This window comes from Mobula birostris, chromosome 2 (genome assembly GCF_030028105.1).
Source record: "Mobula birostris isolate sMobBir1 chromosome 2, sMobBir1.hap1, whole genome shotgun sequence".
Classification (NCBI taxonomy): Eukaryota; Metazoa; Chordata; class Chondrichthyes; order Myliobatiformes; family Myliobatidae; genus Mobula; species Mobula birostris.
Genome location: NC_092371.1, coordinates 73,974,579 through 74,001,248, shown reverse-complemented (window position 1 = coordinate 74,001,248; position 26,670 = coordinate 73,974,579). Strand labels below are relative to the sequence as shown.

Genomic DNA, 26,670 nt, shown 5'->3' with positions numbered 1-26,670 from the left:
TATATGCCCAATATTAGACCATAAGACATAGGAGGAGAATTAGGCCATATGACCTATCGCGTCTGCTCCGCCATTTCATCATGGCTGATATATTTCTGTCTCAGCTCCAATTTCCTGCCTGTATCCCTTCATGCCCTGATTAAACAAGAATCTATCAATCTCTGTCTTAAATATACATAAAGACTTGCCCTCCACAGCCACTTGTGGCAATGAATTCCATGGATTCACCACTCTCTAGCAGTTATAACCAACTTCATTAAAACCTGTGTGGATGAGTGTGTGCCTATGAAAACTTACTGTACATTCCCAAACCAAAAGCTAAGGATGAACCAGAAAGTATGTCCTCTGCAAGGGCTAGATCTGTGGCATTTAAGTCTGGTGACCCAGGTCTGTACAAGAAAACCTCTGCAGGTATGACTATTTCAAGGGCGAAGAGACAATTTCAAACGAGGTTGGAGGAGACATCAGATGCATGGCAACTCTGGCAGGGTTTGCAAGACATTACTTCCTACAAAGCGAAACCGAATAGCATGAATGGCAGCGATGCTTCACTACCAGAGAACTCAATGCCTTCTATGCTCGCTTTGAAAGGGAGAATATAACTACAGCTATGAAGATCCCTGCTGAACCTGGTGACCCTGTGATCTCTGTCTTTAAAGAGGGTGAACCCTCACAAGGAGGCAGGCCCTGATGGAGTACCTGGTAAGGCTCTGAAAACTTGTACCAACCAACTGGCAGGAGTATTCAAGGACATTTTCAACCCCTCACTGCTATGATCAAAAGTTCCCACCTGCTTCAAAAAGGCAACAGTGCCTAAAAAGAGTAGTGTGAGCTGCCTTAATGACTATCACCCAGTAGCTCTCACATCTACGGTGATGAAATGCTTTGAAAGGTTGATCATGGCTAGAATTAACTCCTCCCGCAGCAAGGACCTGGACCCACTGCAATTTGCCTATTGCCACAATAGACCATAGCAGATGCAATTTCAATAGCTCTTCACATAGCCTTAGATCACCTGGACAATACAATCACCCATGTCAGGACGCTGTTCATTAACTGTAGCTCAGTATTTAATACCATCATTCCCACAATCCTGATTGAGAAGTTACAGAACCTGGTCTTCTATACCTCCTTCTGCAATTGGATCCTCAGCTTCCTAACTGGAAGACCACAATCTGTGTGGATGGTGATAATATCTCCTCCTTGCTGACAATCAACACTGGCGCACCTCAGGGATGCATGCGTAGCCCACTGCTCTACTCTCTTTATACCCATGACTGTGTGGCTAGGCATAACTCAAGTACCATCTATAAATTTGCTGATGGTACAGCTATTGTTGGTAGAATCTCAAATGGAGATGAGAGGGCGTACAGGAGCAAGATATACCATCTAGCTGAGTGATGTCACTGCAACAACCTTGCACTCAATGTCAGTAAGACGAAAGAGCTGATTGTGAACGTCAAGAAGGGTAAAATGAGGGAACACAAACCAATCCTCGTAGAGGGATCAGAAGTGGAGAGAGTGAGAAGTTTCAAGTTCCTGAGTGTCAAGCTCTCTGAGGATCTAACCTGGTCCCAACATATTGATGCAGCTATAAAGAAGGCAAGACAGCGTCTATATTTCATTCGGAGTTTGAAGAGATTTGGTGTGTCAACTAAAACTCTTGGAAACTTCTATAGCTGTATCATGCAGAGCATTCTGACAGGCTGCATCACTGTCTGGTATTGGTGGGGGGCTACTGCACAGGACTGAAAGAAGCTACAGAAAGTTGTAAAATTAGTCAGCTCCATCATGGTACTAGCCTCTGTAGTAACCAATACATCTTCAAGGAGTGATGCCTCAGAAAGGCGATGTCCATTAATAAGGACCCCATCACCCAGGCCATGCCCTCTTCTCATTGCTACCATCAGGTAGGAGGTACAGAAGCCTGAAGGCACACACTCAGCGATTCAGGAACAGCTTCTTCCTCTCTGCCGTCCGATTCCTAAATAGGCACTGAACCCATAAACACTACCGCACCATTTTTTTCTTTTTTTAATAGATATTATTTATGTTTTTGAACTATTTTAATCTATTTAATATACATATACAATGTGCTTACTGTAATTGATTTACATATTTATTATTTTCTTTCTATATTATCATGCGTTGCGTTGAACTGCTGCTGCTAAGTTAACAAATTTCACAACACATGCCGGTGATAATAAACCTGATTTTGATCCTTTGACCGGATACATTAACTCTGTTTCTATTTCCATGGATGCTGCCTGACCAGCTGAGTGTTTGCAGCATTTTCTGATTTTATATCAGATTTCCAACATCTGTTTTTTCTGTCTTGAATTACATTTTTTATAAGAATGTTCTCAGTTTTTATTTAATTATTTATTTATTACTACTTGTTTCTTTTTTTTTGAACAGCTTGTCAGAGTTGTGTAGTTTTTCATTGATGCTATTGTATTTCTTTGTTCTACTGTGAATGACTGCAAGAAAATGAATCTCAGTCATATTTGGGGACATACACATACTTCGATAATGAAATTAACTGTGAACCTCAAAAACATTAATCCCATTTCCCTCTCTACTAATGCTGCCCGACCCACTGAGTATTTTGTGGCTCTCCGACAAAAGGAGCATTTTGCTCCGCCTCTGGGTCCAGTTTGATTATTGGCACAAAGACAGCGGCAGCTCTCTGTGAAGCTGGGCAACTTCCTGTCACTAACAGCCACTCGGGCAACGTTCTGCTTGACAGCCAATGCACTCACAACATTACACTCGGAGCCAGTCGGTACCCTTGGGGGGACGTGGCTGAGAAGTGAGTAATGTTTTCCACAAAGAGAGCCTCAAGAAAAATCACAAGGAATTCTGATTCCCCCCCCCACTCCTAACAACCAGGTAAATATTTCTTTGAGTGACAGCTCATTTCTTCCAGCCAGTGCTCTGTATAGGCATGCTGTTTTATGAATTTTGGAGGAACCTGCTATATCACGTGAACAAGTTGCAGTCTGCACTGTCAACCAGCTGTGGACTGTACACAGTGATTGCTGGAGCTGCCCAATAAAGGATGCTGCAAAGGTGACAGAGTTTAACATTAAAAATGCAAATTAATCATTCATCAGAAATTTAGAGGTAAGGCACAGCCCATGGTTCTTGAAATTGTTAAGAACGAAGAAAAAAGAACTTTAAAATGTCCAGTAGAAAAACAAATGGAAAATTTGATAATAGGCATAGATCAAGTGGGCAGCTGGAGACTTCCTTCCAAGTACACGTATTGCTAATACAAGGGGGCATAATTTTAAGGTGTAGGGAGGAAAGTTTAAGGGTGATGTCAGAGGCAAGTTATTTTACAGACAGAGTAGTGGGTGTGTGGAATGCTCTGCCAGGGGTGGTGGTAAAGGCAGATATGTTCGGGGTATTTAAGAGATTCTTAGGTGGGCACGTGGATGATAGAAAAATGGTGGGCTATGTGGGAGGGAAGATTGATCTTGGAGTTGGTTAAAGGGTCAGCAACATCATCATGGGCTGAAGAGCCTGAACTGTTTTATATTAAAATAAGAGAGATAGATCCGTTGGGCTGCAGAAGGTGAGTCGGGCCATCAGGTTGAAAGAATCCAGTCAGGGTGCTGGGCTGAGAAAGTCCAGTCGGGCCATTGGGCCAAGGAAGGCAGGTCAGGCTGTCGGGCTGAGGAAGTCGGGTCAGGCGGTCGGGCTGAGAGAGTCCGGTAGCACTGTTGGGCTGTCAGGCTAAGAGAGTCCAGCAGGGCTGTTGAAGAGCATGCTAGCTGGCGGCATCACTGTCTGGTATGGAGGGGTCACCGCACAGGCTAAGGAAAGGCTGCAAAGGGTTGTAAACTCAGCCAGCTCCATCATGGGCACTAGCTTCCCCAGCACCAAGGACATCTTGAAAAGGCGATGCCTCAAAAAGGTGGCATTTGTCATTAAGGACCCCCTTCACCCAGGGCATTCCCTCTTTTTGCACGCCTTATTTAATTTTCTGTATTTATTATTGTAACTTATAGTTCTTTTATGTATTGCACCTATACAGCTGCCGCAAAGCAACAAATTCCTGATGTATGTGAGTAATATGAAACCTGATTCTGATTTTCATACACTAATCCTCATTCTGAGCGCTTAGCTATTCAAATCCAAGATAATCAGCAGATTAGGCAACACCTGTGGAAAAGCCAACATTTCAGATCAAAGGCCCTTTCTCAGAAATGAAACATCAACGCTGTTTCACTTTCCCAGGTGGATTTCCCAGGAAAATTCCCGACCAGTGGATTTTTCCTGCATTTACTCCATTTTTACCTCAGGTTGTCAGCATCTGTGGTTCTTTTCATTTCGATGATCTCTTCCAACTCAAATAGCTTTCTGAGGGTAAACAAGTTTTCACTCTATCATGGTACATGTGATAATAATAAACCAATACCAGCCACCAAGCAATTTGTAGGAGATAAGCATCTGTTCTCTATTTGATTTGAATTCTGTGTTATGCATTTATTATGGCAACTAGTCACTTGAATGAGGTCGTGGTAAAAGCGAAGGGAATAAGTTCCGTATCCTTGTATTTGGGAGCAGTTTGTAGCTCGAGACTGGCGGAGGTCGTAGCTTTGCTGACCACTTAATATCACTGAATAACGTTCAGCTTACACTTGGGTATGCTTCCAGACCATCACTTCAACACTGTATGTTTGCTAATTGCTAATAAAGGATCGAAATAAAGGATACGACTCTTTGGAACAATAACTTCATCAGAACTGAGGGCAAGTCATACAAGTATAACAATATCATGAAGGTCACAGGCTAGGAGCAATTGTTTTGTTTTGATTTTGGATTAGTTTTGCCGCTACAGAACTGTTTGCAATTTGGAAGGGGAGTGGTGCAGAATTCTTTTGTAGGGTAGGTCAGACTGAAAAACAGGTTTTATTTTAGCATGCCTAACTAGATATGTAGAGACACGAGAGGCTGTGTTTACCAATTAATAACAACACACATAAAATGTTGGCGGAACTCAGCAGGCCAGGCAGCATCTATGAAAAAGAGTAAACAGTTGACGTTTCGGGCTGAAGCCTCTCATCAGGACTGGAAAGAAAGAGAATTCAATGTAAGAAGTTGGGGGGAGAGTAGGAAGAAGTACAAGGTGATAGGTGATAGGTGAAACCAGGAGAGGGGGAAGGGGCTGAAGGAAAGGTGTGCAAAGTTGATTAGTGAAAGAGATAAAGGGCTGAAGAAGGGGAAAATCTGATAGGACTGGGCAGAAGGCCATGAAAGAAAGAAAAGGGGGAGGAGCTTCAGAGGAAGGCAATGGGAAGGCAAGGAGATAAAGTGAGTGAGGGAAGGCCATTACCGGAAATTCGAGAAACCAATGTTCATGCCATCAGGTTGGAGGCTACCCTAATGGAATATAAGGTGCTTGTCCTCCAAAATGAGTGTGACCTCATCATGGTAGTAGAGGCGGCCATTTTGTGTGTGTTGCTTTGCAGATCTTCTAGTGTTTGTGATATTACCAATGACTGGTTTGCACTCAGTTTGTCACCATTCAGCAAAGAACACAGCCATGGAAATAGGCGCAGGAGTAGGCCTCCGGGCCTGCAGGAGTTCAAGCCTGTCCCACCACTTAATATAGCCAACTCAGGCTGATTGTATTGTTATTTCCTCACGTACAGTGAGGTATAAAACCAATAAAAAACATACTTGCAGCAGCATCACAGGCACGCAGACTTGGGCAACACACTGAACATAAATCCAGGCTAACGCACACAAAATGCTGGTAGAACTCAGCAGGTTAGGCAGCATCTCTGGAAAGGAATAAACAGTCAATATTTTGGGCCAAGCCCTGACAAAGTTCCTCCAACATTTTATGTGCGTGTTACCCTGGATTTCCAGCTTCTGCTTGTATTTCCAGTTATTATGGGCCTCAGCTCATCTTCTGTGCCATTTCTCCACACCTCCCTATTCCTTGATATTTTTCCAGCTAAATATCTATCAGAGAGAGTACTGTGCAAAAGTCTTAGGCACGTATGTATAGCCAGAGTGCCTAAGACTTTTGCACAGCACTGTATTTGTCAATGTGGAGCGGACAGTGAGTCTGTAAATCTTGCGGGAGCAAAGGATGTTGGGAATGGTGAGGATGGAGTGTCACAGGATGGGTGTGGGACAGATGGCAGAAAAGGTGTGGCTGGGCGAGGTGTGGTACATATGCAGACACACTCAGCCCTGAAACACCAGGCAAGGTCAATTGATTCCAAACAATTGGTTTATTGATTATTACAGAATGTCTCACTGGTGAAACTAGCTCCCTCCCTTCTCCCTTCCCCTTTCCTCAATCATGATTCCCCTCTCCCTGCCCCCTTCCCACTCTCAGTCCACAATAGAGACCCATATCAGAATCAGGTTTATCGTCACTCACATATGTCATGAAATTTGTTTTTTTTTAGTAGAGTGCAATACATAAAGCTAAGGCTTTTGCACACTGTACTTTATTCCAGCTCCACTCTAAAGACCTCCAAAGACCCAGCTTCCATCACCTGCTGAGAGTTGCAGCGATCCACCTCCCTGCGTACGAAAGAAAATTCTACGTTCGTCAGTTTAAATGCCTAGCCCATAAAAAGACCTAACTTTGGGGAAGTCATAAACACAAGAGATTCTGCAGAAGCTGGAAAGCCAGAGCAACAAACACAATTTTATTTATTTATTATTCATTGAGATACAGCAAGGAATAGGCCCTCCTGGCCCTTTGAGCTGTGCTGCCCAGCAACCCCCAATTTAACCCTCGTGTAATCACAGGACAATTTACAATGACCAATTAACCTACCAACCGGTACGTCTTCGGACTGTGGGAGGAAACTGGAGCACCCAAAGGAAACCCACACAGTCACAGGAAGAACATACAAACTCCTTACAGATAATAGTGGGAACTGAACCCTGGTCACTTGCACTGTAGTAGCACTGCGCGAACCTCTGTGCTACTGTGCCCCCCACCCCCACAATCCTGGAGGAATTCATCAGGTCAGGCAGCGCCTATGGAAAGGAATAAAGAGTCGACATTTCAGGCCGAGACCCTGGACCAGAGCTCAGCTTCTTCAGGGGATAAACCATCTAATCAGGCCGTAAAGTACAAGAAAGTTGCTGGAGACAGACTGCAATACGGAAAAAGGGCTGGGTACAATTTCAACAGTGATTGATTGTCTGAGAGTGGGCCACCTTAAGGCATGGTGGAAACACACAGCAGGTCAGACAGCAAATGTGAAGAGAGAAATTACTGATGCGTGAGAATACAGAAATGGGTGTGCATACGGATCATTGTCTAAAAATAAGAGATAACACATTTAAAACAGAGATATGGTGCAATTTTTCTGCTTAGAGGATCATATTTGGCATTCAGTTCCTCAAAGGGAAAAATAATGTAGCAATCGCAGAAAAATTTGAAAAGGAAGATTTTGGGGGAAGGAATGGGGAGTGTTGGAATGGCTCATTCAAAGAGCTATCATGGGATGATAGGTTGAATGGTCTCCTTTTTTGCCATCAGATTCTATAATCAAGTTACTGAGTACAAATACTCCAACTTCATGAATATTCAACTGCATGAAGTGTCCCCCCAGAGCAGACTCACTAATAATGTGGAAACTAACACCCACTCAGAACGCAAGACACGTGACCTCCCTGTTGTCGTTCTTAAGGGTTTCTTTTGTTACCTTTCTATCTGAAGTGGTGTCGGTGATTTCACAGTGTCCGCCAAAAGCCAGTTCAGACCAGTTATCCACATGTTCATCTCCTCTTCCGAAGTAGCTGTGAAAGAGGGGAACAGGACGAGAAGGGGTCAAAACAATCCCCAAAAACTAACCATGGTGCTGGTGGCAAATAGGCACAATATCTGCACCGAGCCAACACCCATGAATCTAATATTGTAATAGAGTTTTCCTTTACAGCATCTTGTTTCTCCTCTAATGGAGCATAAATGTCATTCACAATTACATTAAAGAAAATCTGGAACCAGTTATAGGTGGTGAAAGGATTTTTTTTAAATCAGCCTTCAGAAGGGCCATTTATTTTCTATTAAAATACTGAAAGGCTGCTGAGTTTGCAAGTGGTGAGGCAATTCCCTCTCCTCATTCTCTTTTCTCTGCCAACCCACTTCTCGACCATCACGGAGCCACCAGACATAGAATGGAAACAGGATGTAATCAAAGGCCCCAACCAAACCCAGACTTTGGGGCTTCTTCTCTCTTCCATTGGGCAGAAGATAGAAAAGCTGAAAACAAGGACAGCTCCACCCTGCCATTGTAAGACCACTGAATGGTCCTCATGTCACAATCTACTTCGTCACAACCTTGCACCTTATTGTCTGCCTGCACTGCACTCTGTAACTGTAACACTTTAATCTGTATTGTTATTGTTTTTCCCCTGTACTACCTCAACGTACTGATGCACTGAAATGATCTGTACGGATGGTATACAAAATAAAGATTTCCCCCGCACCTCAATACCCGTGGCAAAAATGATGCTACTTGATGCTGAGATACATCCTGGGACGCACTGGGTCACATTATCAGTGATGTAGCCTGGGGTCATCGGGTGTTTCAGGTCATTCAGCATCAAACACCCTCGCCCAGGCGACCCAGCAGGGTTGATCAGAGTTGATCCCAGCCGCACTGGTCCACAGGTCATGCCTCTTGATCCAAAGGCACCTGGAGGCTTGCACAGCAGCCTCTGTGATGGTTCCGATGGCTCTTTTCTTTGCCAAGCAGAAAGTAGGTTCTGCACAGCTAGCAGCCAGCAAACCTCTAAACCCCAAGTCTACAGGCTCACATCGTGCCCTCCACCCGTCTCTGGCACTGCTCTACCAGCTCCTGGCACTTAGCTTTCTTACAGTCAAGCACCCCCCTCAATCTGGTCTTCCCAAGGCACTGTCAGTTCCACCATGACCACCTGCTTCGAGGTTTCTGAGAGAATGACCATGTCAGGCCTCAGGGATGACAATGTGATAAAAGTCAGGGAACTTTAATTTCTTGCCAAGATCGATTTTAAGTTGCCAGTCAGGTGCCGTGGTGAGCAAATCTGCTGGTGATCTGGGCGGAAGCTGGGGTTGGTCTCCAGCTTTGACAAAAGCAATGGGTGTCTGGGTTAGCGGAGGTGCTTCCTGTTGTTAATGGCCGAAGAGATGCCTTCAGCCATTGGTCATGGCACCAGCGGCAGCAGCCTTCTCCTAAGGCTTCTGGGTTTCAGGGCTCCTCTGCCGGGCTGGAGAGGTAATGATGGTGCCTCACTTTTAATTCTAGTTGCTAAACATCTTGTCTAGGGACCTCGCGTGGCTTAAGGTGGCCTAAAGACAATTTGAAATCAATCCAAATATCTAAGGTGCAAGTTAATACTGAGATCAGTTAGTTTTGATGCCCAATATGAAACCGATTACAAGCATGGAAAAGAACTCATGGAGCTGGGGGATTACCTGCGAGACTGAGTGTTTTCAGTCGGAACTCCATCCCATACAGAATGACAAAACAGTGCGAAGAGTCAGGCCTGGACAGATCGGCTCTGGCTGCGTCATCTTGATACCGTTCAAAATCCCGGGAATTCCTTCCTGCGCGAATCTCCTTAATTTCCCGAATATCGACTGAAAGAGAAAAGAGATATTTCTTTTGAATCTGGTTGTGTTCTTCCACTGCTAGATGCCTCAGTTTATATATCCAAAGGCTAAAATGTTGTGGACACAGTAAATGCTGTTGGAACTCAGCAGGTCAGGAAGCATTTCTGGAGGGCGAAAAGAAAGTTGACATTTCAGGCCTGGTGAAGAGTCTCTGCCTGAAACGTCAACTGTTTATTTCTCTCCATTGATGCCGCCTGACCTGCAGAATTCCTCTGTTTTGTGTGTGTTGCTCAAGGTTTCCAACATCTGCAGAATCTCTTGTGTTTATGACAGAACAAATGCCATTTTCCGTAAGACCATAAGAACATAAGACAAAGGAGATGAAGTCGGCAATTCGGCCCATCGAGTCTGCTCCGCCATTTTATCATGAGCTGATCCATTCTCCCATTTAATCCCACTCCCCCGCCTTCTCACCATAACCTTTGATGCCCTGGCTACTAAGATACCTATCAGATACCTTTTCCTACTGGTTCACCTGTCCCTGTCAGAGTCTGGTGTGAAACACTATTCTGCAAAGATGAAAACTGCATTTACCACACTAAATAACCACTTCAGAGTTCAAATTACTCCAGCAATAATCTTCAACCAAAGAAATACCATATTACCCGCTGTGACTCGCACCAGCTGAAAGATGTCATCACAATTTGGCCATTTACAACTGCAAGACAGAATAATACTACACTTACAAGACACAAGGCCATTCAGACCATTGAATTTGTGCTGGTCAAAAAAAATCTCATCTAAATCTGACCCTCCAGTAAGTGCTCTGAAATTTGCAGGATGTGACTTTTCACATTCATTCTATATGTTTAGTTTACTTACTGCGACACAGGAAGAGGCTATTTAGTCCATCTAGTCTCTGCTAGCTCCCAGAAGGGTAAACCCATTCCTCTTCCCCTTATTTCTGTGTACACCTCTGCTACTTATCTACATTAAAGGGCGATCCTCAAAGTGCAAAGTAAATTTATTACCTTGAGATTCATTTTCTTGCAGCCAGCCACAGGAAAACAAAGAACAATAGAATCCACAAAAAAAACACACACACGCAACAAACACCTCCAAACATCCAAAGTGCAAAAGAGCACAAATTGTGTAAATAATTTTTAAAAAGTAAACAAATAATAGTGAACATGAGCTGCAGAGACCCTGAAAGTGACTCCACAGGCCTCAGAGACCCTGAAAGTGAGTCCGCGGGCCGCAGAGTCAGTTCAGTGCTGAGGCGAGGTAAGCCAGTCCAGGAGCTCAACGGCTACAAGGCAACAACTGTTCCAGAACTAGGTGGCGTGGGATCCAAGACTCCTGCACCTGCCGTCTGATGGTAACAACAAGAAGAGCGGTAGATAGTTCAAACACAGGCAGATGGAATAGGCTCAGCTGGGGTCCTTGGCTGGCATGAAGTAGTGGGGGTGAACTTCGGTTCATCTTAACTCTCTCGATCCAAATAGTTGAGCAGTATACCTCCACGTTGGTGGCGGGGTGGAGATACGCAAGGCGCTCCTTCCTTCTGATGGCCTGCGGGCCATCCTTGGGCAAGGTGTGGCACCTGCTTTGGATCAGGGTCACGTGAAGCCATGGGTTTAGGTGGTGGATGGTCGTATGAGCAGCTGGTGCAGATCACAAGTTCTGGTTATGCAGCCACTGACACCAGACAGACAATCTCTGAAGAGTATTGATAACAGCTGGGGTCACCCATATTGTAAAGACAGTGCCCAGAAGACAATGGTAAACCACTGCTGTGGAAAAATTTGCCAAGAACAATCATGATCATGGAAAAACTATGATATCCCATGTCATACAACACACAACAAACGAATGACCAAATATTAAATATCCATTTTGCTGCTGTCGTTTTAGAACCAGGTTTTGACAGTTTCAGTCAATGGCTCAGTTGATGCAGAGCAGCAGACACGAACACACTCAGTGATTCAGGAACTGCCTCTTCCCCTCTGCTGCCAGGTTTCTGAATGATCTGTGAACCCATGAAGTACTACTCCTTCATGGCAAACCACTCCTGTAGAGAAATTTGTCAAGAACAGTTATAGTCATGGACAGGGAAAAGAGTACGAACACCAGATGGAAAAACAGACTGAGGACCATGATCCGCCATGTCATACGCACCAGCACACGAAGATGATGATAAAACCGGAAGCCCCGCATGAAACCCAAACAATTATGGCAAAGATATGCAAACCCGATGGAGGCAGCACCTGAGATCAGGATCGAACTCGGTTCACAGGAGCTGTGAGACAGCAGCACTAACTGCTGCATTGCCACGCCCATTTCTATATTCCTCATCCTTCACATCCTTACTAGTATCAGGGTGATTTATTTTTCTTCTTTCATCTCCCCTTTAACCCTTCTACCGATGACTTTAAGTAACTCTTCAAAAGACAGTGCCTCAAAAAGGTGCAGAAGGTGGCATCCATCATCAAAACCCTAAGGTACAGGAGCATAATTAGGCCATTTGGCCCATTGGGTCTGTTCCACCATTTCATCATGGCTGATCTATTTTCCCTCTCAGCCCCAATCTCCTGCCTTCTCCCCATATCCCTTCATGTCCTGACTAATGAAGAATCTATCAACCTCTACTTTAAATATACCCAATGATTTGGCCTCCACAGCCACCTGTGGAAATGAATTCCACGGATTCACCACATTCTCTGGCCAAAGAAATTCCTCCCCATTTCTGTTTTAAGCAGACATGCCTCGATTCTGAGGCTGTGTCCTCTGGTCTTAGACTCCCTCAGCATCCACTTCATCGAGGCTTTTCAACATTTGGTAGGTTTCAATGACATCTCCTCCCCCTCATTCTTCTGAATTCCAGTGAGTACAGGCCCAGAGCCGTCAAACGTACCTCATATGATAAGCCTCTCAATCACATTAAAATTTTCATGAACCTCCTCTGAATTCCCTGCAATGTCAGCGTATCCTTTCTTAGATAAGGAGCCCAAAACTTCTAACAATACTCAAAGTGAGACCTCATCAGTGCCTTATAGCCTCAGCATTAAATCCTTGCATTAAAGATCCTCACTACGCAGGACATATGCTCTTCTCATTTCTGCCATCAAGGAAGAGGTACTGGACCTTAAAGACCTACAAATCAACATTTTAGGAACAGCTTCTTCCCCTCCACTATCAGATTTCTGAATGGTCCATGAACACTATCTCATTGTTCTTCTTCTGCCCTATTTATTGTATCTTTTATTGTAACTTACTGTAAAATTTTTTACTGTACTGTACTGCTGCCACAGAACAACAGATTTCACAACATCCATCAGTGATAATAATCCTGATTCTGAAAAGCCCAGCTGAATCTTGGGAAGAGATTGCCTAACCTAAAGAGGGGCAAACTTTGGAAAGATCTGAGTACAACAAAATTATCAAGAAGGAGGCATGTATCTATTTTCTGTCTGTCTGTATTGTGTTTTGTGTTGCGTGTTTATTATGAATAATTTGTCACGTTGGGTTGGGGTGTGGCAGAAGTGAAGAGTATAGTTACATTTTCATACTTTTATCCTTCGTTCAGTATCAGTCTGGTTAGATCGGGGGTAGGTCGGCAGTATGTAATTTTTTTTGTTGACCACTAGCGTTGACGTACGCTTAACGCTAATGCTTAAGTTTGAATATGCTAAGACCACTTATTTCATAATATCGCTAGTTTTAGTTTTTTTTAATGTTACATGATTGTTCATTTTTGCTGATTTCTAAATAAAGGATCAAACAGATTTTCTTCAACTTAGAACTTCGTTACTGTGGAGCGTGTCATACAGTGTCACACCGTGCCCCGCCGCGCCCTCCTCCCCCCCTGTAGATGTTTGTTTTAAAGTGACCACTACATGGCATATTTTGAGTGACCAGTGGACTACGGTGGGTAGGTGAAGTATGGCGAGCTGAGATGTGTCGTTGCTTTTGAAGGAAATAGTGTTAATAAAACCTGACTCTGATTCTACTTTTTTTTTCCAAGTCTGGCTTCTGATCTAAAACTCAAAATATAAATTTCCCGAATGCCATGGTGGGAACTGAAGTTTATCTCCTGATCGACCGTCAAGCAATCAGTTACTTGTCTTGCTACATAGCCACTGTGCAACCACACCCTGTAATAAAGCACTTTGTCATCTATGATGTGCTTTTGGAGTGAAGTTGTCGGTAGGAAATGCAACAGACGTTTTGCTCTCAGCAAGCTGAGATAATGAGGGTGTAATGCACTTATTTTTCAAAAATGACCGTTGAGATATAAATATTAGCCAGTATATTCGGGGAAAAAGTTACCCTGCTCTTTGACACGGTGCCAGTGGGAGATTTTACATCCACCAGGGATTAGTTGAGATACAGATCTCATTGGAAGGGCAGCACATCCAACGTAGGGCTTTATTCCTTCGATGAGAAAGATGTGAATAAGGTTGAAAGAGTACAGAGAAAATTTACAATTATGCTGCCAGGACTGGAGGACCTGTTAAAGGGAAAGATTGAAAAGGCTAGGACTTTTTTCCTTGGAGTGTAGAAAATTGAAGGGAGATTTAATAGAGGTATACTAAATTATGAGGGGTAAATGCAAGCAGGCTTTTTCCACTGAACTTGAGTGGGACTACAAGCAGAGATCATGGGTTAAGGGTGAAGGGTGAAAGGTGAAAGGTTTAAGGGGAAACTTCTTCACTCAAAGGGTCATGAGAGCGTGGAATGAGCTGTCTGCGCAAGTGGTACATGCGAGCTCGATTTCAATGCTTAAGCCAAGTTTCGATAGGTGCGTGGGTGGTAGGGGTATGGTCCCAGTACAAGTTGATGGAAGTAGGCAGTTTAAATACATTTAGCATGGACTAGATGGGTTGAAGAGCCTCTTTCTGTGTTGTATTTCTCTGTGACTCTATTGGTCACATTCTCTTGAGACCATACTGGAGTGTCAACTGGTCTTATTTCAGTAGTAGCCCTTTGCACTTGCCCCGGTATGCATGGATAATCACTTACTTCAATTACAAATCCCTGCTCGCTTGGTGTTTTGTTGCTTATTATGTTCTGCCTTGTTCTGCCAAACATTGTGGGCACGCTATACTGGCGCCAGAATGTGAGGCAACACTTTCGGGCAGCCCCCAGTACATCCACGGGTGTGTTGTTGTCAACTCCAACAAGGCACCTCACTGTTAAAAAGAATCTAAATCTGTACTAACTCTATATTCTTGGAATCCCCTAACTTCCGTTGATTGTCAAACAGTACAACATAGGAACAGGCCCTTCATGATGAGGCTTATAAGACCACTGGTCAGTCAGCATTAGGAGTATTGTGAGCAGTTTTTGGCCCTAGCTGCTTGTTACACCATTAGCGTTTAGGGCAGCCATGAGGATCCTCCATCTCTGGTGGTGTCCAGTGCCCCCTCCATCATGTCAGTAGCTTCCTCTTGGTTTTCACTACTGTCAGCCATGCAAGTCCCAGGTGGAGACCCCAGGAATGCCATCACAATGTAGAAGGATTCTTCATTACTGTTTCTGCAACAGTTTTGTTTTACCAGTCAGGGGTGCCAGCCCTGAGCTGAACCCCCGAACCTAGAGGACCCTTATCCAAGGATGAGCCTGCATTGGAGAGGGTCCGAAGCAGGTTCACAAGAATGATCCTGGGGATGAAAGGGTTAATGTATGAGGAGCGCTTAATGACTCTGAACTTGTAATCACTTGAGTTTTAGAAGATTGAGAGGATATTTCATTGAACACTAACACATACTGGAAAGCGTAGATAGAGCGGACATGGGGAAGATGTTTCCAACAGTGTGGGAGTTCAAGACCAGAGGACACAGTCTTGCTATACAAGGACATCCATTTAGCACAGAGATGAGGATGGATTTCTTTAGCCAGAGGGTGGTGAAATTGTGGAATTCATTGTTACCGACAGTGGAGGAGGCAAAAATCAATGGGTATAATTAAAGCAGAGGTTGATAGGTTCTTGATTAACAAAGGTGTCAAGGGTTATGGGGAGGAGACAGGGGAATGGGGTTGAAAAGGATAATAAATCGGCCATGATGGAATGGTGGAGCACACTCGATGGGCTGAAGGGCCGAATTCTACTCCTATACCTTTTGGCTCTGGTTCTGTATTCACTGGAATTTAGAAGGATAAGGGGAGGATCGTATTGAAACCTTTTGAATGTTGAAAGGCCTAGACAAAGTAGATGTGGAAAGGATGTTTCCCATGGTGGGAAAGTGTATGACAAGAGGACACAGCCTCAGGACAGAGGGGCAGCCTTTCAAAACAGAGATGCAGAGAAATTTCTTTCGTCAAAGGGTGGTGAATTTGTGGAATTTGTTGCCACACGCAGCTGTGGAGACCAGGTCATTGGGCGTACTTATGGCAGAGATTGACAGGTTCTTGATTGGACATGGCAACAAGGGTTACAGGGAGAAAGCTGAGAAATGGTGGTTGAGGAGGAGATTTAAAAAATGGATCAGCCATGATTGAATGGCACAGCAGACACCATGGGCCAGATGGCCTAATTCTGCTCCTATGTCTTATGGCCTATGGCCCTCAATGTCTGAGTTAAACACCAAATTAAACTAAAGCTGTTCAGCCCACACTTGATCTATATCCCTCCATTCCACGCGCCTGTCTAAAAGCCAGTTAAACAAGCCAGTGTTGTATCTACCCATTCCAAGCACCCATCACTCTGTGCGTAACAGAGCAATATCTCCCTCTCACCAGGATTCAAAAGCCATTTCAGCCCCACTTGAATATAATCAAAGGCCGAGCATCCACAATGTTCGTGGGCAAAGAACTCCAAAGATTTAATACCTTTGAGATGACATTCCTTTACATCTCAGCCCAGATCCCTATTTGAAACTTAAATTTTGGACACGACAGGGAGTGAAACTCTCATCCCTGCATCTACCCTGTGAAGTCTTGCAAGATTCTACAGATGTACCCAGAATCTTGCATCTAACTGGTCGCATTGCCGTCTGGTGCGGAGGGGCCACTGCACAGGATAGGAAATAACAGCCAAAATATAGAAATTGAGGCAACTCCGTCAAAGGCATTAGCCTCCCCAGAATCACAAACACCTTCCAAATACGATGCCTCAAAAAGGTGGCATCTGGCATTAAGGACCCCCTTCACCCAGGACATGTCCTCTTCTCATTGCTACCATCAAGGAGGAGGTACAGGAACCTGAAGGTACACACTCAATGTTTTATGAACAGCTTCTTTCCCTTCACCATCAGATATTAGATATTGTCTACATGGACTTCAGTAAGGCCTTTGACAAGGTCCCGCATGGGAGGTTAATTAGGAAAATTCAGTCACTAGGTATACATGGAGAGGTGGTAAATTGGATTAGACATTGGCTCGATGGAAGAAGCCAAACAGTGGTAGTAGAGAATTGCTTCTCCGAGTGGAGGCCTGTGACTAGTGGTGTGCCACAGGGATCAGTACTGGGTCCATTGTTATTTGTCATCTATATCAATGATCTGGATGATAATGTAGTAAATTGGATCAGCAAATTTGCTGATGATACAAAGATTGGAGGTGTAGTGGACAGTGAGGAAGGTTTTCAGAGCCTGCAGAGGGATTTGGACCAGCTGGAAAAATGGGCTGAAAAGTGGCAGATGGAGTTTAATACAGACAAGTGTGAGGTATTGCACGTTGGAAGGACAAACCAAGGTAGAACATACTGGGTAAATGGTAAGGCACTGAGGAGTGCAGTAGAACAGAGAATACAGATACAAAATTCCCTAAAAGTGTTGTCACAGGTAGATAGGGTCGTAAAGAGAGCTTTTGGTACATTGGCCTTTATTAATCAAAGTATTGCGTATAAGAGCTGGAATGTTATGATGAGGTTGTATAAGGCATTGGTGAGGCCGAATCTGGAGTATTGTGTTCAGTTTTGGTCACCAAATTACAGGAAGGATATACATAAGGTTGAAAGAGTGCAGTGAAGGTTTACAAGGATGTTGCCAGGACTTGAGAAACTCAGTTACAGAGAAAGGTTGAATAGGTTAGGACTTTATTCCCTGGAGCGTAGAAGAATGAGCGGAGATTTGATAGAGGTATATAAAATTAAGAAGGGTATAGACAGAGTGAAAGCAAGCAGGCTTTTTCCACTGAGGCAAGGGGAGAAAAAAACCAGAGGACATGGGTTAAGGGTGAGGGGGGAAAAGTTTAAAGGGAATATTGGGGGGGCTTCTTCACACAGAGAGTGGTGGGAGTATGGAATGAGCTGCCAGACGAGGTGGTAAATGCGGGTTCTTTTTTAACATTTAAGAATAAATTGGACAGATACATGGATGGGAGGTGTATGGAGGGATATGGTCCGTGTGCAGGTCAGTGGGACTAGGCAGAAAATGGTTCGGCACAGCCAAGAAGGGCCAAAAGGCCTGTTTCTGTGCTGTAGTTTCTATGGTTTCTATGGACATTGAACCCATAAACACTAGCTCACTATTTTTCTCTTTCTTTTGTTCTCTTTTTCCCCTCACTTATTTAATTTATATTCATTTATTGAGATACAGTGCCGAAGAGGCCCTTTCAGAACTTCGAGCCGTGTCGCCCAACAATCCACCAATTTAACCCCAGCCTAGTCACGGGACAACTTACAATGAACAGTTATCCTACCGACTGGTACGGCTTTGGACTACGGGAGGAGACCGGAGCAACCGGAGGAAACCGACGTGGTCATGGCGAGAACGTCCAAACTCCTTACAGGCAGAGGTGGGAATTGAACTCGAGTCACTGGTACTGTAAAGCGTTGTGCTACAGCATGCTACCATGACACTATACATTTATTATAATTTATAGTCTTTTGTATTATTATGTATTGCAATGTACTGCTGCCACAAAACGTGTGACACGTCAGTGATGTTAAACCTGATTCTGAGTTTGGTGTGTTTCAATGAGCCCACCTTTCACTCTGCTAAAACCTTGAAAACACAGCTGCTCTCTGCCCCAGAATATCCCAGAATCCTTGGAATCAGTCATTTGAGCCTGTGGTTGGGGGCGCAGGCTTATCCCCACAACCAGTCAGAATCACCTTCACATAAACTCTACGTGCTGGAGTGGCAACGTATCCCAACTTGCCGGGTGTTTTTTTTTTCAGGGTGAATTCCCAAGAGGTCCTGACACCAACATATGCAGTCTCTTAGTGGAACCATTTCATCCAGGCAAAGTTTCAGTACTGAAACTCGATGCCTTCTCTTGGCTACAGATTGCTCTCCCAGGATCTTTCCCAAGTGGTTCAGAGGAACGGTGCAGCAGACTTGAAGGGCTGAATGGCCCAATTCTACTCCCGTGCCTTGTGGTCTTAACCCTCCAACTCAATGATAACTAGCTCTTGAATGACAGCCCACTGGATTCTTTGAATGTTACGTAGATCAGACTATAACACCAGTCAGGTGGAGAATCTGTAGTTAAACTGCCCTTTATTCCTCCAGAGAGTTCTAATTAATTTCAGAAGCTAGGAAACATAAAGGCAACCAATGTCCAACTATACCAAGACGTTAACACCAATGCTAAACTATGCAGAATTTATTTACCTAAATCTCCCAAAACAACCCTCTTACACACCAACCCTTGTATAGGATCAGCACGGTTTCTACACGGGGCCAAGAAGCATTTACTCATATATCATATCACTTACTTCTTTTGCAACTTGCTTCCGATTCAGCAGTGAAAGGCTGCCTGTTGGGGGAGCGGGGTGGGGCAAACAGACGGCATACTCTGATTGGCCAAAGCTTTTTTACCAGCTTCTTCCAAACCCACATCATCCATCAATCAAAGACAGCAGGCACAGGGGAATGGTATAAACCACAAGTTCCCATCCAAGACAAACCATCCCAATGTCTATTAGCTTCTAGCAATTCAGGGATTTGTTACCACAGCTAGGTTTTGATTGCAACACTGTGAATACTTCAGTCTCTGAGGAACTTTTTGTACAGAATTGCCTGACTGTGTGCGTAGTTAGAAATATACACTCAGTGGTCACTTTATTACCTACCTCCTGTACCTAATAAAGCGATGACAGAGTGTATGCTCCTAGTCTGCTGCTGCTGTAGCTTTCAGAACTGCTCTTCTGCACTCCACTGTTGTACCATGTGGTTACCTGAGTCACCGTCGCCTTCTTGCCAGCTTGAGCCAGGCAGTCCATTCTTCTCCGACATCTCTCGTTAACAAGGCACTTCCACCAATTGAACTGCAGCTCACTGCATGTTTTCTGTTTTCACACCACTCTCCACGAACTCTAAAGAAAAATCAGCATTTTCGGAGATCCTCAAACCACCCCATCTGGCACCAACAATCATTCCACTGTCAAAGTCACCCAATTCTCAGCAACACACACAAAATGCTGGAGGAATTCAGCAGGCTAGGCAGCGTCTATAGGAGAAAAAGTAGAGTTGATGTTTCGGGCCGAAACTCTTTGGCAGGACACACTTTTTGTGCGTGTTGGTCAGATTTCCAGCATCTACAGATTTTCTCTTGCTTGTAGATCACATTTCTTCCTCATTCTGATGTTCACCATACAGACATTGAGGAGTATGCAGAGGCAGTAATCAGCTACATAGCCAAATGCACGGAGGATGTCACTGTGATGAAAACCTTCACTGCACGTGGTTATAAAAAGTCATGGATGACAACAGAGGTGCGTTCACTACTGAAGGCCCGTGACACAGCCTACAGATCGGGGGACAGGAGTGCGCTTCGCTCAGCCAGGTCTGCGCTTTCTCTAGGGATCAGGAAAGCAAAAAGGGCCTACACGGGCAAAATACACGGACACTTCTGTGACACAGGTGACACCAGATGGATGTGGCAGGGAATTAAAGCTCTGACAGACTACAAGATCAGGCAGAAAACTGATGACAGCGATGCCTCTCTTCCAGACAGGCTTAACAATTTCTTTTCCCGCTTCGAAGTATCAAACACTACAGCAAGAGGGAGAGCCAGTCCCTCTTTACCATCTGACCAGCCGGCTCCAATCATTGATCCAAAGCAAACACAGAGGACCCTTGCCAGGGTCAACCCACGAAAAGCGGGAGGTCCCAACAACATCCCTGGACGTGTGCTCAAGGAATGTGCTGATGTATTAGCAGATGTCCTGACAGACACTCCCTTAGTCAAGCCATTGTCCCCAGATGCTTCAAAACCTCCACAATCATCCCTGTAGCAAAGAAATCAGTTGTAGCCTGTCCAAATGATTACCGTCCCGTTGCCCTGACCCCCATACTAATGAAATGTTTTGAACGGCTTGTCAAGCCTCATATCACAGCCAGCCTCCCCTCATCGCTGGATCCTCTACAGTTTGCTTATCGTCCAAATCGCTCTACGGACGACGCGATATCCACCACACTGCACACAGTTCTCTCTCACTTGGACGACAAAGACACTTATGCCAGAATCCTGTACATTGATTTCAGTTCAGCGTTCAATACCATCATCCCGCAGAGACTAGTGGAGAAACTGTCGCTGCTTGGCCTTAACACTGCCATGTGTCGCTGGATTCTGGATTTCTTGACAGAGAGATCACAGTCAGCCCTTGTTGGCAGGAATATCTCTGACTCCATCACACTGAGCACTGGATCCCCACAAGGCTGTTTGCTTAGCCCATTGCTGTTTACACAGCTAACACATGACTGTGCAGCCAGATTCAAGGAGAATCTGATCATTAAATTTGCTGATGATACCACAGTGGTGGGGCTCATCAGCAAAAATGATGAAACAATGTACAAGGAGGAGGTTAAACACCTAGAGAGCTGGTGCAGTGATAACAACTTGATGCTTAATGTCACCAAAACCAAGGAGATGATCATCGATTTTAGACGGTCTCAGCCTGAGCACACACCCCTCAGCATCAGTGGCTCCACAGTGGAGAGAGTGGAAAACATCAAATTCCTTGGGGTGCAGATCTCGGACAATCTCACCTGGTCCAGGAACACCACTGGGATTGTGAAACGGGCCCAGCAGAGATTGCACTTTCTGAGGAAGCTTAAACAAGCATCACTCCCCACTGACATCTTAACTACATTCTACAGAGACATGGTTGAGAGTGTGCTGACCTTTTGCATCACAACCTGGTACTCCAGCTGCAGTGCTGTCAACAAAAAAGCCTTGCAGAGGGTGGTTAGGGGAGCAGAGAAGGTTATTGGGGTCTCCCCACCTTCTGTCCAAGACCTCTTTCAGAGTCGATGCCTCCAGAAGACACGGTACATCATTAAAGACCCCTCACATGCTTTCCATGAACTGTTTGTTCTTCTGCCATCAGGCAAACGTTACAGGAGCATCAAAACTAAAACCACAAGGCTACTAAACAGCTTCCTCCCACAGGCAGTCAGACTGATAAATAGCTGCTCTACCTGACTGGGCTGGACACTTTTAACTTGCACTGGACACTTATAACTTGATTTTAACTGACATGTGGCTGTTGTGTTTTACTATTTATTGTTATGTTTATTATTTAGTGTTGCGTTTGTTATGTTATGATTGCACTGCTCCTGGGAAACGCTGTCTCATTCTGCCCTGCAGAGCTGATGTACGGTTAGAATGACAATAAAGTTTTTTGAATCTTGAATCTTGAATCTTTTGTCTGAACAACAATTGAATGAATCTGTTGACCATGTCTGCATGCTTTATGCACTGAGGTGCTGTGACATAATTGGCTGATGATAATTTGCATTAACAAGCAGATGTACCTAATAAAGTGGCCACTGAGAGTATGGCAAGTTTAAAATAGGTAACAAGTTATTACATAACCAAGTTAGATAATCATCAGTCATAAATTCATCTCAGGTTTACAGTACTGTGCAAAAGCCTTGAGCACATTCAGTTGCAAGAAAAAGTTTGTGAATCCTTTGCAATCTCCTGGTTTTCTGCATTATTTACTCATAAAATGTTGTCTGATCTTCATCTAAGTCACAGTAATAGACAAACACGACCTGCCTAAGCTAATAACACACAAAGATTGCATTTCTTCTTGTCAGTACTGAGTACACCATTTAAGCAATCACAGTCTAAGTTCAAAAAGGATGTGAACCTCTGGAGCAATGCCTTCTACAAAAGCCATTTGGAGTCAGGTGTTCCAATCAATGAGATGAGATTGGAGGTGTGGATTGTAGAGGTGCCCTGCACTATAAAAAAGACACACAAAGTCAGGTCACCGTTAGAGCCTGCACTTCTCTGAAAGATCTGCTTACATGTGATCAGAACAACTTTCAGAGGTTCTTAGAAGAAGAATTATAGAGATACATGAAGCAGGAAAAGGCTACAAAAGCATTTCTAAAGCCTTGACCGATCAGAAAACCATTAACTTCCGCCTTTAATATACCCATGGACTTGGCTTCCACTGCAGACTGTGGCAGAGCATTCCACAGATTCACTACTCTCTGGTACATTCCTGTGATCATCCTTGTGAATCTCCTCCAGACTCTCTCCAATGACAGCACATCCTTTCTGAGATCTGGGGCTCAAAACTGTTGACAATACTCCAAGTGCAGCCTGACTACTGTCTTATAAAGGTTCAGTGTTATCTCCTCGCTTCTATATTCTATTCCCCTTGAAATAAATGCCAACATTGCATTTGCCTTTTTTTTTTAACCTCACACTCAACCTGTAAATTAACCTTCTGGGGGTCTTGCACGAGAACCCTATGTCCCTCTGCAGCTCTGATGTTTGAACCTTCTCCCCATTTAGGTAACAGTCTGTACCATTGTTCTGATTACCAAAATGCATTATCATACATTTCCCAACACTCTATTCCATCTGCGACCTTTTTGCCCATTCTTCCAATTTGTCCAAGTCCTGCTGCAATCGCATTGCTTCCTCAGCACTACCTAACCCTCTACCTATCTTTGTATCATCCACAAACTTTGCCACAAAGCCATCAATTCCATTATCCAAGTCAATAACAAACAATGTGAAAAGTAGCCGTCCAAATACTGATCCCTGAGGAACACCACTAGTCACTGGCAGCCAAGCAAAAAAAGCCCCTTTTATTCCCACTCGTTGCTCCTGCCTGTCAGCCATTCCACTATCCACCCCAGTATTTCTCCTGTAACGCCATAGGATTTTAATCTTGTTAAGCAGCCTCATTCATGTGTGACACCTTATCAAATCTCTTCTGAAAATCTAAGTAAATGGCATCCACTATCTCTCCTTTGTCCACCCTGCTTGTTACTTCCTTGAAAAACTCTAACAGATTTGTCAGGCAAGATTTCCCTGGATAGAAACCATGCTGACTTTGACTTAGTTTATCATTAGTCTCCAAGTACCCCGAAACCTCATCCTTAATAATAGACTCTAACACTTTCTCAGCCGCTGAGGTTCGGCTAACTAGCCTATGATTTCCTCTCCTTTGCCTTCCTCCCTTCTTAAAAGAGTGGAGTGACATTTACAATTTTCCAGTCCTCCAGGAGCATGCCAGAATCAAGTGATTCTTGAAAGATTATGACCAGTGAACCCGTTATCTTTTCAGCAATCTCTCTCAGGTCTCTGGGATGTGATCCATTTGGTCCAGGTGACTTATCGACCTTAAGACCTTTCAGTCTGCCTAGCACTTTTTCCTCTGTAATAGCAATGGCACTCACCCCTACTCCATGATGCTCACGGACCTCTGGTACACTGCTGGTGTCTTCCACAGCAAAGACAAATGCAAAGTACTTATTAAGTTCATCTGCCATTTCTTTGTCCCCCATTACTACCTCATCAGCATCATTTTCCAGTGGTCCAATATCAACTCTCACCTCCCTTTTACTCTTTATATAACTGAAAAAAATGTTATCACTAGTGGGAGATTTCCAAATGTGCCATATTTTCAAGATAAATGGTTGGTCATTGAGGCATTGATCATGTGGATAGTCAGAGGCCTTTTCCCAGGGTTGAAATGGCTAACATGAGAGGGCACAGTTTTAAGGTGCTTGGAAGTAGGTACAGAGGGGATGTCAGGGGTAAGTTTTATACGCAGAGACTGGTGAGTGCATGGAATGGGCTGCCGGCCACAGTGGTAGAGGCAGCTACGACAGGGTCTTTAAAGAGACTCCTGGATAGGTACACAGAGCTTAGAAAAATAGAGGACTATGGGTAACCCTAGGTAATTTCTAAAGTAAGATCAGGTTCGGCACAGCGTTGTGGGCCGAAGGGCCTGTACTGTGCTGTAGATTTTCTATGTTTCTATTTAAAACTGGGATACATCAGCATTTCTTTTAGTGGGGAGGTGGTGAGCTTCTGAAATTCTCAATTCCATATAATTGTAATGATAGATCATTAGAGATATCTAAAGTAGAGATAGGTGAGATTTGAAAGATCGATGGATTGAGGTCATCGGAGATCTTACATGGCGGAAGTGGTTTATCAGCCATGACCATAGATAATTTCAGGCAGAGTTGAGGAGACTCAGGCTTTCCTGGGAAGTATTTCCAATGTGCATTCACAGTCCCATTGCAGAAAAGGTGACAGTCAATGTGCATATGGTGCAAGCCCCAAACAAGAGCAACGTGACAATATTAATGTTGTGGCAAAAATGATGGACAGAGCTCTCTTGCTGTTCTTTGAAATAGTGCTACAGCGACGTTTACAGAATCTCCAAAGCAATTAAAACACAGAGAGGGTGAACACTGCAAGCAGCTGAACCATACACAGCTACAACAGTCTCTTATGCAGCCAACATGTGATCTGCTCAGTGTCACGACCAAAGCAAAATTAGTCTCAGAGCCCTTTGGATAGAGAAGGGAGGAGTGTGAGTGAGTGAGTGAGTGAGGGAGGGAGAGGGAGAGGGAAAGGGGGTGGGAGAGAGAGGGAGAGGGGGAGGGGCAGAGGGGGAGAGAGGGAGAGGGGGAGGGGAGGGGGGAGTGGGGAGAGAGAGAGAGGGGGAGAGAGAGGGAGGAGAAAGGGGGAGAGGGGGGGAGAGAGACGGAGAGAGAGGAAGGAGAGAGAGGGAGGAGAGATGGTAAGAGAGGGTATGGTGGTAGGAGAGAGGGGGTTTGGTGGGAGAGAGGGGGTTTGGTGGGAGAGAGGGGGTGAGAGGGGGAGAGAGAGAGGAAGAGTGGGGGAGAGAAGGGAAAGGAGAGGGTAGAGAGAAAGGCAGGGAGAAAAAGGGGGGAGAGAGAAGATAGAGGGGTGGAAAGAGAAAGAGAAAGGAAGAGAGGGGAGAAAGAGCGGGAGCGCAGACTGAGAGGGGGGAGGGAAAGGGGAGGAGAGAGAGTTGGCACATTTAAGGGCAAGTGACCTACACCTGCTTCAAATTTCTCATCTCCATCCCCCCCCCCCACCCGTGTGACCCTCATTCTTCTCCCACTCCATAAACTGGCTCCCATTCCATGGCTCACCTCCCAGTCTGTGACCTGCTTCCAACGAGGTTCGTGGGAACGATCCCAGCAACGAAAGGGTTAATACAAGTGTTTTAGTGGCCCTGGGGCTGTATTCGCTGGAGTTTAGAAGAACGAGAAGGAATCTCATTGAAACCCATTGAATATTTGAAAGGTCTAGATAAGAATTGATGTGGAGAGGATGCTTCCAATAGTGGGGAGCCTGGAACCAGAGGGCACAGCCGCAGAATACAAGGACGTCCTTTAGAACAAAGATGAGGAATTTAGTGGTAAATCTGTGGAATTCATTGTCACAGACTACTGCACAAGCCAAGTCATTGGGTATATTTAAAGTGGAGGTTGATAGGTTCTTGATTAATAACAGCATCAAGTTCACAGGTAGAAGGCAGGAGAATGGGGTTGAGAGGGGGGATAAATCAGCCATTATTTATTATCCCTTTCAACCAGAGCAGAGCAGACTTGATGCATCGGATGCCATAATTCTGCTCCTATGTCTTATGGTCATGTTAAGCTGCCTCCAGTTTCCTTCGATTACTGGGATGGCAATAGAGAGGATGCAACTTCTCATTCACTTTCATTATCTGCAACTCCAGTCAGGCGTGAGTGATTCGGTCAGGAATAAGCCCATTATACATAGCAGCAGATTTAGATCATTTGGCCTACTGATTGATCTGCCATTCAATGATGGCTGATTTATTTTCCCTCTCAACCCCGGTCAGGTCATCGGAGTTCGGAGCTCAATTCCAGGGTCCT

At 44.5% G+C, this 26,670-nt stretch overlaps 1 protein-coding gene across 3 annotated transcripts in view; it reads right to left on the bottom strand.

The window, feature by feature from the left end:
* The window catches only part of plcg1 (phospholipase C, gamma 1), a 190,946-nt gene that overhangs the window by 97,752 nt on the left and 66,524 nt on the right, over nt 1-26,670 (bottom strand). For all 3 annotated transcript variants that reach the window (XM_072242980.1, XM_072242971.1, XM_072242988.1), the window contains 2 exons: nt 9,446-9,610; nt 7,692-7,785 (listed from right to left, as the gene is read on the bottom strand). In XM_072242980.1, the coding sequence (XP_072099081.1) occupies nt 7,692-7,785; nt 9,446-9,610 (259 nt within the window). The remainder of the gene's footprint in view (nt 1-7,691; nt 7,786-9,445; nt 9,611-26,670) is intronic.